Raw genomic sequence first — 15,256 nt, 5'->3', positions numbered from 1 at the left:
CGCGGGACAGAAGAGTTTGCCCTAGGAGAGCCCAAGAAACAGGGTGTGCAGCAACGCTGCTGCCTCCGGACCCTGGCCCCAAGAGCCTCCGAGGTCACATCTGCGCTTGCCATGGTTCTCTCTGCATGGCTGTCATTTCTGGTTTGGATTTCAGCCTCTTTAAGGACACCTACGTGCTTTTAATGAGTGTAGGAGACTACTTTTAATGCTGTTAGTCCAAGTTGGGTATCTGAAGAACTTGGCCAGAATTAGTCTAGGCTATGGAATATTGGGATTCATGTCTCTATTGCAGCTTTCCAGGTCAGTGAATGAACTCTTAAATATTGGCCTATTGGTGCTTCTGAAGGCTGCTGGTGATTTTGATATATAACTTATTATTGCTTGGGACCAGCCACAGCTGAGCAGTAAATATTTAAAAACATCCAGAGGAAAGATTTCTGGTTCTCCACAGTTTCCCATATTTGTTTAATGTAGACAACTCCAGATACTTTCATTACAGTAGTTGTACCTCAGTTTCCCCTACTGGTATTGTAACCCACTGAATTGGTTAACTTGTTTTCTGGGACTAGCATGCTGTGGTTGGCTCAAAAATGGCATTGGAAGAGCTGTCCACGCACAACTGGAGCGGGCTTGAAAGGGCAACGTGACACTGATGAGCAGAGGTGAGCCTCTAAACCTTGGCAGCTGGGTAGGACAGCAGATGGAGTTGGTAGGGGATGAGCAGGCAGGGACAACTCTGCAGAGAGAGGGGAAAACTATGCTTTGGTCCTCCCAGAACAAAGCGAAGCACGAATGGAGACTTTGTCTTATTTCAGTCAGTCAGTAGTGGTGTGTTTTGGAATGGCTGCCCTGTGGTCTCCAAACACCTGCTGAGCACACCGACCCCAACAAAGCGAGCCTTCAGAACAGCTCTGAACATGCCTGGAGTGCTGGTTGGCACACCGGCTGGTGGAATCAGGATGGACCTTAGAGCAGTTGCTTGGGCCATGGGGGTGGAACAGAGACTTGCAGCCTAAATCGGAGAGGCCAGTGGTCTCGGTTTGCCTGCACAATTAATTAATCTAAACGAGGCCTAAAGGATGTGCTTGGGCACCGGCTTATGATCATCTCCGCTATTTGGCGGTGTGCTTCCTGGCCTAACTTGAGCCCATTCGAATAGTACCCCCTAGACAACAGCCTGGCACCATTCCGGGAATTTTATGGACCAGGGCTGGTCCCAACCAACAGTACACGAGGCAACTGGGTTCTCAGGAAGAGTTTAACTACTCACAGCCAGGTAGTGGAGCTTGGCCTTCATTAGCTTATTAATGCTGGCAGACCTGATAAGAGCCCTGAGTATTATAGCATTGATAGCAATGCTGAGTATTAGGAGCTATCTAGAAGGTTGATGAGGGCCTAAGGGGAGAGGTCAGCGTGGACAAATGAGGGAGGACAACAGGAATTGGAAAAAGCAAACTGGAGAGTGAAGCAAGGTCAAGGAATACGTTAGCAGAGAGGAAAGATCACTGAACACGGGGTTATAAACAAACCTGTTGCAGCCAGTTTTCTTCTAAGGGGTTATTAAGATGCCCAAAGGTGGATGGGTGTCTGACAGCACTTACCAAAGAACCCAAGCCCCTTAACTTAACGGGCACATAGCACTGGTGTAATTTAAGTTTGGAACCTCAGTGCTTCAAAATATCTATAGCAAGTGGTTTTTGTTTTTCTGTTTGTTCTAGGGGTGTGTGTGTTTGTTTTTTCCCCAAAACACATCTAATGCTTGCTGTAACGTCAGCAGGTACTGCAATTACACACGTGATCTTTTCCTTTCCGTTTTGGTTACTTATTACTCCTGATCTTTCCTGGTTCTGATGCTCACGTACGTGAACCTGCACGCAGCTGCTTTTAACACAAGTACCTTGTATTTAGGCGGAGACTTGCTGTTACTTTTTTTACTGTAAATAATAATTTGGCCTTCTGGAATTAGGAATTGTGTCTTTTCATAAACATTCAAGCTGTGATGCATTTCCAGCATGTCCATATGCCACTGACTGCTGCTTCTCAGTTTACAGTGCTCTGCTAATTATTCAGGAATTGCTCCTGTCGCCTAGATCTTAGAAGACAGCACGGGAATTTGCTCCTCATCGTTCTTTAGCTTCCTTACACTTGGGCTTGTTCTTCAGAAATTCCAGCTGTTTCTTTCCTGTTCTCTTTCTACATCCCAATCTCCTAATGCAGTTTATGCATTTATGGGAGGGAGCAGAGGGTGCATGGGTGAAATTCCTCATCCAAAGCTTATTCAACCTGTTTCATACCTGTGTGCTGCATTTCGTCCAGAACAAGCGTCAACAGCCAGTCTTACATGTCATATAGCCCATGAGCCAGTGAGGACAGCTTACATAGACAAGAGTCTGCTATAAAACAAAGCTGTTCACAGGTAATCCATGTTTCCTGCATGCTTTGAAAGACCATTTATGCTTTTCCTGTAGCCCAAGTGGGAATACAAAAGTCCCAACAGGGGATATACTTATAATCATATAATCAAAATCAATGTACCAGGACTAACTTCCATGAATTGCCCCCTTTCTATCACTGAATAAATTTCCATGGCAAGGTATGAATTTTCAACATGTATTAATATACAACTTTAAGTATGCACTCATGCCTGTATATCAGGATGTAATGTTCATCACTGCACAGACCAGGGAACAGATTCATGCAGCAGTCACAAGTCACCCACATAGGATGCCTACTTCTTTTTCTGTTTATTTTTCCTTTTTTTTTTTTTTTTGTGGATGTACTAGAACTATGTAGCTGCTTTGCTTAACTAATCATCCTCTCTTTCTCTGCGGAAATTGTTTGATTCTCTAGGTTGTCAAATAATAGCCTTCTAGATCTTATAAGAAGTGAAGGATAATAATGTAATTATTATTATTTTAGCCTTAAGTATTGCCAGTTTATTGTGAAGAGTTGCTTATCTTAACATACTTTAACTATTCTTTGGTGGAACTTCTGATGTAATAGGTAACAAGAAACAAAGACCTAACTATTAACTGCTGGCGTCAGGAAATATATTGCAGCTTCTGCAATTGTCTTCTGAAATACAGATGTGAAATCACGTTTCTGGCAAAATTAGTTAATTACTAAAGTTGAGAACATGGGCTTACTTTTGGAGGGGAAAATGCAGTCAGCCTGACTGCTAACACTTAACTCTGACCCGTATGTACACAACCCAAACCCCTGCTGTGCCAAGAATCCCAAGATTTCAACACATGGGTTGCAATCATGCTACCACCACCAAACTTCCCTGGGATTAATACTTTGCTAGGGGCTTCAAAGAAAGCAGCACTCTGTGCGTAGAGGGTCTGTCACTTATGTAGATATGACATATGTAGTAAAATACATCTTACATGTATAGCTTACTACAAGCAAGATTTGCCCTATGCATGTCCCAATAGTTAGGGGTTTTTGTGACCACCCTATGAGCCATTTTGTGCCTAATGTCATGCCTATGTGGTAAAAATTGTCTATTCGTCTTCAAAGGCTACACTTGACTTTCTGCAATACCTCTGGGTTCACCAGCTGACCTTGCCAGCTTTACTACAAATGCAGAGTTTTCTTTTAAGTGATAAATGTAAAGTTGAGAGGATTCTTAAAATATCTATACATTTGTGTTAAGGAATATGATGTAAAACCTTGTGAGGCTAAAGTAGATTATAACTCAGACTCAAAAAATGCTGGTGATCCATTTGCAATGGATACCAAAAGCATAGCATAAAACCTCTGCAAGTCAAGAACTGTTTAGGATGTAAAAGTGAAGCTCCACTGTAACACTTCAAAATACCTAGTAGAAATAATACCAATCCATGCATAAAAAGCGCAACAAAATGTGTTATATGGCCTCTATATACAGCTGTAGCAGGAACAAACACTACTCTAATTGCCCTGTTCTTGCTCAAATAAATGAAAAAAAAAAAAATCAGTAACGTGGCACACAAGTCACTTTCTTTTTCTCTCCACACATATAATGAGAAAGCTTCAACACCTGGATTTTTTTCCCCTTGCTTACTCGGTGGAACTGCTGTCTTGAAGTGTCAACTCTTCTCCAAACACTACTGCATTTTCAGTCTTCTGCAAGAGAAACATAGCCTAATGATATGTATATACATAAAATTATATATATATTTTAATGTCTCTTGAAGGGGGTGTTTTGGGATTTTTTTTCTCCTTTTAATTTTTTTTCTTACTGAAAAATCCCATGTCTTGATTGAAAAACAAAACACTGCTCTGTTCCTCAAAGAAAGCAAAACTTGATTGTACCACCTGAAGCTAAGAAAACAGACACCTAAATAATGTTCTTGAGAATTTGCAACAGCAAGATATTATGATGAGAGAATTTAATCTGACAGGTGCTTTAAAAAAAAAAAAATCCTTCACATACAGGCTGAATTAGAAAAATATTTTTATTTACAAGAGTAAATAACGTAGTGCAAGGAGAGTGGATTTAACTCTCAATAATGCATAGATTGATGCCATTTATAGTCTGTGATCTGCATCATTTTGCAGAGGTGCATGCACATCGGCTTTACAGGTCAGACCTTTCCTACAGCCACTTACCTGACACCTTTAAATCAGACAGAAGCCATCTGCACTCCATCCTTACTATCCATCTATCCCATCTAACATTTACCAAATAAACTGTAATTTAAACAGATGAGTTATGGTAAAACATAAAATAAACCCTTTCCAATTTTATTTATGCAAGAATCCAAAAGTAAACTGTTCATTCACTTTGTGTCACCTGTTCACAATTAAAATTTCTTTTATTTACTCATTAGGGAAGCTACTTTCTTTGGCAGAGCAGGAAACAACAGTTGTGTCCCCGGGGAATTGCTGACACTCGTTAAACTTTGACATTTCAAGGGTCAGCCTACAGAACTACTATGTTATGATCATATTACAAATCCTCCTGGTGTTTTGCTTTCAAAACAAAACACTTTTCACATCAAAGAGTTAGGATGGAATATAAAACACCAAAAAAGTAATTGTTATCACTGCATGTACTGAAGTCCCGGCAGCTGTGCCATGGAACTTGGAAAGGGTTGGTGACTGGGTTTCACTTTCATATGACTTCCATGCTTTCAACTTGGAAAACTCCGGTAACTTCACCAGTAAAATAAGCTGAAATGCAGTAAAGACAATTTAATAAGATATAGGTATGTGAGTAAAATTTCTTCTTCATCAAAACCAGTGGGAGATTTGCTCATTCTTCAGTTAGGCAAAGACTTTGCATATTTTCTTCCAGTCCTTCAATGCAGTACAGTGTGATCATGTGTTTGGTATAGTGAGATAATCTGCATTATCTGTTTGGAGTGTTAAATAAATTGTAGAGGTGGTTTTCCTCTATGGTGGAGAAATTAGATCAGTGAATTCCCCTAAGATTTTGGCTGTTGGACTGCATTATTAATGCCACTAACATGGTCGGTTGCCAGTTCTTAGATTGGTAGTTGTTCATATCTCATCTTCCCCATGGGATGTTATCCTTAGGAAAACAACACTTCAGCTCGTAACAAGAGGATTCTGAGGGTTTGAATGCTGCTGTGCTAAATTGTTTGAAAAAGTAGATTCGTCTTGCTGTACTAGTCTGGTAGCATCCTCATTGCTATTCCCTGAGGAAGAAGGTTCATCTGACAATGGTTCTGATCTTGTTCCAGGAGAATTACGGGCTTTGGAAAAACATCAAAAGAAATGATTAAAAAAGACCCCACTGCATATAGGAAGTCTATTCATCAATATTTAAATATTATGATGTGGATATGAAATCACAATATCAAGATAATATTCAAAGGTGATGACACATTGAAATAAGAATATCTGTAACTTTAACTATACACTTTATACGTATGTAGTATGATTCCCAAGTTACATCAATTATAGCTAGTAAGAAAGGAAAGCAAGGTTTCAGAATTATTTCCATAGTCAGTGTATTATTCACAGCTACATGTCTTAAATGTTCTCTAGCAATTGTAAAATTCAAATAATCTTTTTATATTTAATGTTTTGGGGATTTTTTTTTTTTAAATACCATTCCCTATAGGTGTGGGTTGTCAATGTGGAAAGTAGTTTTTTCTGTGTTTTATTACAGAAATATGTCAGAAACCAGTATTTTCTGACATAGGCTTAAGCTGAGGTTAAACCACAACATAAGAAAATGTATTTAGTGGAAGAAATTATTTTCATAACTGGTAATATTCATTTCACAACTTCACAATCAAGATCCTGTCTTGCAATTCAAAGTGAAATACCTGGTTGAAGCTGGCAATGCTTTCTAAATGATGACTCATTACTTTTGCATGTGATGGTAGGAAGTTTTTTTTCCCCCCCTTTCCTAAGCAATGTAGCTTTGTCTCCACCATCTCTTTCAATATGGTGAGAAAATAATGGGAGTTTTAAGAGACTGAAGTCTGGCATTTGGTTTTCTGTCCCTCAATATTCTCTGTCCCATCAGAACACAGAACATACAGCAAACCTTTCTCATTTAGGACAGGAGGAGTCTGCAAGTGCTGACTGAATGTATTCATTGATTCTGTTATTGGTCTGAAGAGGCTGCACTGCCTCCTCCTAAGTTCCTCCAATGTACCAGCTCTCTGAACCTCACTTTTTCCTCCCACCTTGCATCTGAATGGATCCAGTCATATGAAACAGGGAACACAGTCTCATCGCATACTGGGGAGACAACATATGAAATCAAAGTAATATAATTAACAATATTACCTGTTGAGACATGGGAAATAATCTCTTATTTCCAGTCATAGCTTCCTTCAGTTAGTGTTTTTATTAAGAATCTCCTTTATAAAGGGAAATTCTCCAGAAGCCAACAGTTTTAAACCTATGCCTCACTTCACCCACCCCTTTTCACTGATCAAAAACTCACTTGTGTGTCAAAATTGCTGTTCAGAGGTAGCTCTACCAAATCTAGAATTCCTGCTTTTATTTGTGAAGTTTTTACTGAAATAAAAGGATCACTCCTCTTTATTTTGTTTTACTATGACAAATACTTACCAGATAAAGACTGAAAATACTGCACTGCAAATGCAACCAGAAACGATAGAAGCAAAGTTCCAATGAAGTAGATCTGTGACAGTAAGTTTAAAAACTTACATTAGTATAGTGCAAAGCCAAGGTAGTGCTCCAAATGAACCGTGCATCTATTAAAGGAACAATACATACCAGAGTAGATTGTAAAATATTGTTCCAGAAAACTCTCATGTAAAAATAAAGCAAAGCTAATGAGCATGGACTAATTGATTCTTGGTTACTGTTATTCCAGCACCTACAACAAGAAGATAATAACAATTAATTAGTCCTGCTCTACAATTTTGTGGCATCTATCATCTGGGAATCTCAAGTGGGTTTGCAGCAAACCTCAGTAACCCAGAAAAAGCAAGCAGATATTATCATCATTATGTCACAGATGGTGAAGTAAAAATTCATAGAAATACCAGATTAACCTCAGTAAGCGCAGAATACCTTACCCTAGGAGTGTGTTTTTATTTTATCATTAGTCAAAAACGGGTCTAAGCATCCATGCTACCCTTGTGAAGCAGTAACAGTACAAGGTCATATCCAAGATTCTTTTTTTCTAACTAATGGGAGTCAACAGCAGTAGGACTTGATTCAGGATTAGACGTACAAAATCTAGTTGCCTATGCAGGAGACTGGTGCCTAAACCCCCTTTAGAGACCATGGACTACTACATAATGCAGTCACATCTTAAAGAGTGCTTTAGCTGACTAGCTGTGAGGTATCTGTTGTGGGATGAGCTCAATTGTTTCTTAGTTCCATCAGTTAGGACTTTACCAACTAAGGGAGCTTAGACAGCTCAATCACAGGCACCTATTTTAAGCTACAATTGATTCTTTTCTACCAAGCTGAGGAGGGAGAGGAGTGGGTGGGTGTGAAAGTATGGGCCCTTCTAGACAACAGTGTATGATGATGGGAAATCCCTGCAGTGCTGTCAGCTCTGGAGTTATTCTTACTGCAAAGCAGACTGAATTCTGCCTTCTTTTGGGCCGAATCCGACTCAAGCTTACAATCCCAGATGGACCAGCTGGTCCAGAAGCCCTATTTATCTGACTGGTAATTTCATATGGAGTGAAGGTAATTCAGGGTACAAGTTCAGTCTAACTGCAGCGAAGAATTTCAGTGGACTGTTGCTGAATTGACAAATGAGGTTTTAATGTTGATATCATCTCCACTTTTTATGGGTCACTCAACACTCAGTAGTAAAACAGAAGATTAACCACTCATTCTTTGTTCACAGCCTCATGTATTAACTGTCAGCTCCTCCTTCTTTAAATATCTGAAAGGCAGTTCCACAAGTCCACCAAACATTGTGTAAGCTTCCCATTCCCACTGTGCTTTTCAATACATATTGCTTTACCAGGTAAAGGAAATCTGTCTTCTGTACCGGAACCATAGGTCTTTAGGTGGTTTGTGCATGAACAGTGCTGGGACAGGCAGTTCAGACAGCAGACCTGTAACCTCCTCACATATTCTGTGCCACAACATCTGTGCCAGGATGCTCTGGGGCACAGTGTGAGCAGAAACAGGCTGGGACTGCTATTGAAAATATTGTTTTGGACAGTATACAAATTCTCAGTGCCAAACTTAGGAACTTAAATATAAAGAATTGAAAAAGACCCCCTGGATCACTAAATCTAGTCCCTGCTATTTCAGGTGACCACATCTAATCAGGTCTCTCAAAACAGGCATAAACTGAAATACATTTAGGCCGTTTAAGCATTTCAAGCGTGTTGACCTTAACCTGTCTTAAATCATACAAGTGAACAAAGTTAATAATTACAGGAGTTGCTGTTCTCCAGAGCAAATGCTACTCATATGGAAAAACAGAAGATGCTGATTAAGGGGGAAAAAGGCTCACCTGTAATAAAGTTCCTGAAGAAGTGAAGTATTACTAGAATGCAATGCCTGATCAATTTCCAAGTGATCCAGAATGTAGGAAGGTATCGAGTTGCCCTCTTCTATGACAAGGGCCAAATTAAAGAAACCCTAGCAATAAAAAAAGATACACACTTTTTAACCATTAAATTTTCACATGTATATTTAAGGTTTGATGTAAGCATCAAGTATCTAAATAATTATAACTGTCTTCTATAAATTATTTAGTTATAATGTGATCTTCACTGAGTAATTACAAGAGCCTTCTCTCCTAACCATATAGCCAGGTAAAAACTAAAAATGCAAAAAGAATTAGTGTTCATTTGTTGTGACACCATTTTCTTAGAAATCATCTGGAAAAAGACCTGAGTTTTCTCATTTTTAGCTGCTCTTTAAACACAGCCACCATACCACCCTGTAATCTTTTATCTACTGGGGAAATATAGTCTGAAAGCAGAAATGGATTCCTGTTCTGTCACCATTTAATTCCGTTCCACCTAGCTCTATAGATCAATAGCAATCTGAATAGTGAAACTGAGAGCAGAAATTTCCTCCACACAATTTAAATTCTCAGTCTTACAGTTTTGACTAGTCTTAGGCATCCCTATGTCTTTTCAGAGCCATGAAGATGAACATACAGGAGGCATATGACAGGATTCCCCATGAGTCTGGCTTTCCTACTTTAAAGTAACTGTTCATGGATCTCTTATCTCCTTTGTTAGTTTAGCAGTAATGTTTTGTCCCAATATCCTCAAAACCAAACCCAACTACACTAACTCTAATAAATTCACATACAAGATACTGTCTGGGGACATTGTCATAGGGACAGGGAGAACAGAATACTGCATCAAGGATGCTTCAGGAGGGTCTAAGGGTAGGACAGTCAGTGTTGAAACACTGCATGTCTTTCGTAATGTGACATAGTGTATCTTTTCATTACAAAACATTTTAAGATGAAGCTTTTGTTGATGGAGTGAACAAAATTCACCCTACGACTCACTCAATACACCAAGGACCAAATGGACCAGTCGTCTTGTTTATTTTCTAAAATAGCAGAAGATAGGACTGGAATAAAACTCAGCAGTTTATTAATTCTTCCCCTTGCAGGAGCAAAAATACCAAGGTCACAACAGAATCAATTGTGTCAAGGAAGGGTAGCACTGAATTAAGCCATTTGCCTTGAGCTTTCAAAACAGCCTAATTCGAGGACTGTCCATCTATGCTAGGTTTACGTTCTATTATCATGAAACAGCAACTACTGACTTACATGGTATTTTGAAATAATTGTAACTTATTCTAGCAGGTCTCTCCAGTGCACAGATGCAGGCAAGCAGAATAACCAGTCTCATGTGAATCCTCAGATTATTCTAAACTTTGATTTTTTTAATAAACACATAACAAGTGCAGACCCACCTGTGAATCTCCCTCTAATGCAGCTTGTGCATACATCCGCATTGAGAGCTCAAGGTCTTTGGACCGGTTCTGGTAACCATAGTAGTAGAAATCACCCATCTTCAAATAAGCTGTGGAAGAAACCAGTAGCAGATCATTTAAAGTTATGTGTAGAGATAGAATTAACCAACTATTAATGTGATGGAGAAGTTAATAATAATTCTATTTAAAGCAGCATATTTAAAAAAAAAAAAAGGGGGTACTCTTTCTCTCTGGTTGTCTCTGTGGCTATTTTACATCAGACTGTCCACTGAAAATATTTATCCTGGCTGAAATTTCTCATGGTTTCTCTTTAATGAATTTAGTGAATGATATTGCTACTTTTACAAAAAACTAAGACTGAGAGACTTGAATACTATTTTCCTCTTCACTTGCTGAATCTGTCTTTGGGCAACCTGTAGCCTTATTATTCAGGTTAGCCATACTAACTTGATGACTTAAAAACATGTTGAGTGCTTGGTCTGTACCTGTCACCATGGTGGCTGAACCCATGCCAAAAGTTACAGAACTTTGCTGATGATAATTTCATTAGTTTCAAATCCAACCCAAACTAGGACAACAATAAGTATAGAATTTTTCTGGTCTAGAAGGAAGCAAAGCCTAGGAAATATTTTACAAACATCTTTCTGTGATATTGCACAATAATGAAATGCACCAACAGAGCGGGCATTGACCCAGACAGGAGTAAGCATAACATTGCACTATCTGGGCTAAAGAGTTTAAAAACTCCCATGACCATGTGTACACTTACCTGACCTATGCTTTGCCCAAATGGTTTGAAACGCTTCTACACCTTGCCTTGTGTGTTTATGGCAGCTATCTACAAATCCCACCTGTTTTTACAGTGGACTATAGCAGAGCTCTCCCAGGAAGCAAGTCGGTCACTGGCCCAACAGCAAAGGCAGAAAGACTACGTGACTGGGCTGGCACAGATGCAGAGCAGGTGGCCATGAACGCTGCAGTGAATCATCAAGAAGAGAGTTCCCCTCAACCATACCAACTGTGTCATTCCAGCCCTGGCCTGGGAAGCACTCCCGCAATAGGCAGTGGCCTTGAGGTCACCCTGTGTTGCTCTGATAACGTAGCCCTGGTAATCTCTGCTACCAGGGTTAAACTCTCTGTCCCAGGCCCTACACTGGGGATTTGATCCTCCACTCTTGCAGAGAGGGGTCTGAGACAAAACTCCCCTTGTGTTACTCATATGAAGAAGAGATAAAATAATAAAATCCTTCCCTTGAAGCCAGCAAGTCTCTCATTTACTTGAATAGAATCATAGTCTCATCCCAGGAGTGACCTGCAGAAGCTTTTCTAATGTAACACTGTACAGTGGATCCGCCAAAGGGTCATCCAAACTGCACCCGGCTAAGGTGGTATTACGTACAAGTTCCTCACGAAAGCTAAAAGGGTTTGTCAGCTCCTGTGGCTTCAAGGCTGTATCAATGTGGTATTCAGTTTCCATGCTGCTGTATATTTAAATGAATAGCTTGAATTATTTTTACATTCCACTTTTCCACATGCGTATTACAAAGCACTTAAACCTTCTCATGAGACAATCAGATCAATGTTTGCAAACACTGAACAACTCTTTCAAAGGCACCAAAATTACTTAGTCACTAAAGTCACAGAAGTAGTAAAATTTAAAACCAGAGGAATGTAACTTATATGTAAATAAACATCTTCCAGAAAGGCTTTTTTTTTTTTAAACAGAGAATCCTTTAGTTCCCCAAGTTAAGCTGTGCCAATGTTGATAAACTCTGTACCCTAACAGAAAAACTCATAACAAATTAGATAAGGAATTCTTTAGCCTTCATTAGTTTCTCATGACTCAATTATGATATGGAAGTATATTTGCTTTTGGATTTTCTCTTTGATAAACTAAACGGCATGAGCTCCTAAAGTCTACTGCTATTTTTTTTTCTTAAACCTTGAGACAATTGCTCTGGCTCCTACGTACCTATCCCCTTCTCAGAGCATAGCTTTTAAATTTTATTTTATGCAAATTTTATCCATTTTATGCCACAAAAAGGAAATTCTCAGAAAAGCTGTCCTGACACACAACACTTGCTTAGAATACCTTTTTCCCCCTGATATTCCTATCAAAACACTAAAAAGAGAATGTATGATAAGCAGGGATTACTCTTCCCTTAAAAATTCTGTGTGAGTCAGCAAGTTAACAAATATAGTTCTTGAAATTTAAAAAAAACCAAGTAAAATTAACATTCAGAAAGAATTCCTTATACATACCAAATGAAGGTGCATTGACTTGAGAAACAGAGAAATTGTAGTATCTCCAAACACAATCACTTGCTAGGTATTTCCTTGCTAGGTCCTGGAAAGAAAATAATTGATCCATTCATATCACAGATAAGAGATTAGGATCACATTATTATTAACAAGTGTTTCTTTTAGGATAATGAGTTGCGAATACATTTACTTACTGGTCTTTCTTCACAGATGTGTGCTAAATTTGACTGTGACACTTCAATCCCAGTTTCAGCTGCTAAGATATAGTGCAGCAGAGCTTCATGCCTAATGTTCGATAAAATAAATTAGTGAAAACCCTAACAAAAATAACAAGCAGTGCAGTTGTTTTAGTTAAAAAAAAAACCTAAATAAATTGATAAAATCACCTAAGAGCAACATTTTGGTACAAGGTTTAAAATCAAGAGGCTGGCAAACCCATGCAACAGCTACATCTACTGGCAACGCTTGGTGTAACAAGCCATGCTGGATCTCGAGAATTTGCAGTGTTTTCTCTCTTGTATTGAAGCTAGATTGGCTCCAGTGTGCATTTACACTAAGTGCAAGACTGATGATGATGAAGTTAAATTGATATTAAGCCAAATTACCTATTTAAATGTTTCAGATAGAACATTCTTAAAAGACTCTTACCTCCACTTAAAAAAAAAAAAAAATCTGTAATTAACTTAGCTGTGTACATATCTGTCAAACACTCATCCGAGTACTTCAGCATGCTTTACCCTTTTATTTCTATGACTTGCTTGCCTTGTCTTTTTAGACTATGGGTTCTTTGGAACAGGAATTGTCTCTCATTATATTTGACTGTGTGAATAAAATAACAGTCTCAGTCCCTCTGTAGACTCTAGGCACCTCACTGACTGTAAAGCAAGTAATAAAAGCTAATTTTGCATTTGCTGTATAGCAGCAGTACAGAACTTCTCATGATTCCAGAGGAGAGCATCTCTTTCATGTTCCCTGTCACTCATCTACTCAATATTATGAAAACTAAGTATTCAAAAGTAAGACAAAGTCTTCAAAATCATGTGTTTGGTTTTAAAATTACAAGATAAAAAACACACTTGGTGTACTTTTTTCCTACTAAAGCTTCCTATTAAAGGGTCATGCTTCCAGTGGTCTTCTCCACAACACAAAGCTAAAACAGTGGCAAGTTTCAGGTTTCAATGGTTTCTTTAACTGGAAGCAAATATGGTTAAATATGCATTTGACTTCCAAGAGTAGGTGCTCAAGCAAAGAAACTTTAAATGAAATTGTGAAAGCAGTTGCCCTTACAGAATTAGCAGGTGCAACCTCCTGTTTCCCAACTGCTTCTGCAAGATCACAAATTCTTCCTTGTACTCGCCCTGTAAAAGTATCTGGGACAATGGAGACCTGGCACCGCAGAAGGCATTCAGGATACCTAAGATGGAAAGTTAGTTCTTCTGTTCCTTAAGTCTCAAAGGGCAATTCAGAAAAGAAACTACATTTAAGGCCTTTAAATCAGTTTCTGAAGACCAAACTACCATGACTAACAGGTGGGTAGAACACATGGCTGCTAACACCAACTAAGGAACACATATTACTTGGTCTCCTTGGCAGTGTAAGAATTCACACTTGTGCAAGATACATGAAGAAATACTCAGAAGCAAAGATTTCAACATGAACATACTCCTAAAACCAGAGATGACTTGGACCAGTATTTATAAGTAAGTGACTATCCATACACTCCCAGTCACTGGCATCTCAAGTGGAACTCTGAGCAGATTTTTCCTCGTAGCTGCTGAGACCAGACCTTCTGGGACCTTAATACCCTACCTGTCATGTGCACGGGACTTTCATATGACTGTATGCAGAACAAGCTGGGTAGAGTCACAGGTTTGTACATGAGAACATGCTACAAAAATATTAACTGAGAGTTTTTCAGTGTTGAAAAGTGAGGTCAAGTCTCAGGAGTAATGTCTGTGACAGACCAAATAAAAAGAAACTTCCAGGAATGGGTTACTCCAGAACAGTCCACTGACCGTTTCTTGTAAGTCTCCTAAGCCTGAAGCACTAATTAAGTACTAGTAGGGGGAGGCTGCAGGACTAAACAAGCCATCTTTTTAATCACATATGACAGTCTGATGCCTGCACATACAGTATCTCATACTCATGCCTACAGGTTGCTGCAAAAATGAAGCATTAACCTGGCGGCTAATTTGAAACTTCTTGGTCGGCTCATTGGATATGGTGGCCTCCATTATACTTTACAGAAAAGACAACTATGTACAAAAAAAGAACAAATCTAATCCAGCAGCCTGAATTTTCATGACATGGAATTATACATAAGAGAGAAATCAAAGTGTGGTTTTTGGAACAGAGGGAATATTAAAAGTGAAAGGTATTCCTCTGGCTAATCCAGTGCACATTATACTTTACAGTACTACAGGATGAAAATTACAGACAGCAGATACAATACAGTTTCACTCTACAAATTCCCTCTTTTTCACTTGATTCTGTCAGAACTGCTGAATTATGCTTTGGGTCAACTCCTCCTTCCGTTTATGTCAATGGGTGTTTTGCTACTGATTTCAGTGGTGCTGCTATTTGTGGGGGTTTTTTTGAGGTGATGGCCCAATGTTAATTA

General features: G+C 38.9%; 1 protein-coding gene across 1 annotated transcript in view; it reads right to left on the bottom strand.

Annotated features, from left to right (window-relative positions):
* Positions 1–5,538: 5,538 nt before the first annotated feature.
* The window catches only part of SEL1L3 (SEL1L family member 3), a gene marked incomplete at both ends in the record, with an annotated part of 37,164 nt that continues 27,446 nt past the window's right edge, over positions 5,539–15,256 (bottom strand). The window contains 7 exons of the mRNA XM_081998972.1: positions 5,539–5,705; positions 7,042–7,114; positions 7,210–7,312; positions 8,924–9,051; positions 10,354–10,463; positions 12,637–12,721; positions 12,831–12,921. Coding sequence (XP_081855098.1) covers positions 5,539–5,705; positions 7,042–7,114; positions 7,210–7,312; positions 8,924–9,051; positions 10,354–10,463; positions 12,637–12,721; positions 12,831–12,921 — 757 coding nt within the window. The remainder of the gene's footprint in view (positions 5,706–7,041; positions 7,115–7,209; positions 7,313–8,923; positions 9,052–10,353; positions 10,464–12,636; positions 12,722–12,830; positions 12,922–15,256) is intronic.

Source organism: Phaethon aethereus (assembly GCF_964289735.1).
Source record: "Phaethon aethereus genome assembly, chromosome: 4".
In the NCBI taxonomy this organism is placed as follows: domain Eukaryota; kingdom Metazoa; phylum Chordata; class Aves; order Phaethontiformes; family Phaethontidae; genus Phaethon; species Phaethon aethereus.
The sequence above is the reverse complement of the archived record's forward strand: the minus strand, read 5'-3'. Positions and strand labels throughout refer to the sequence as shown.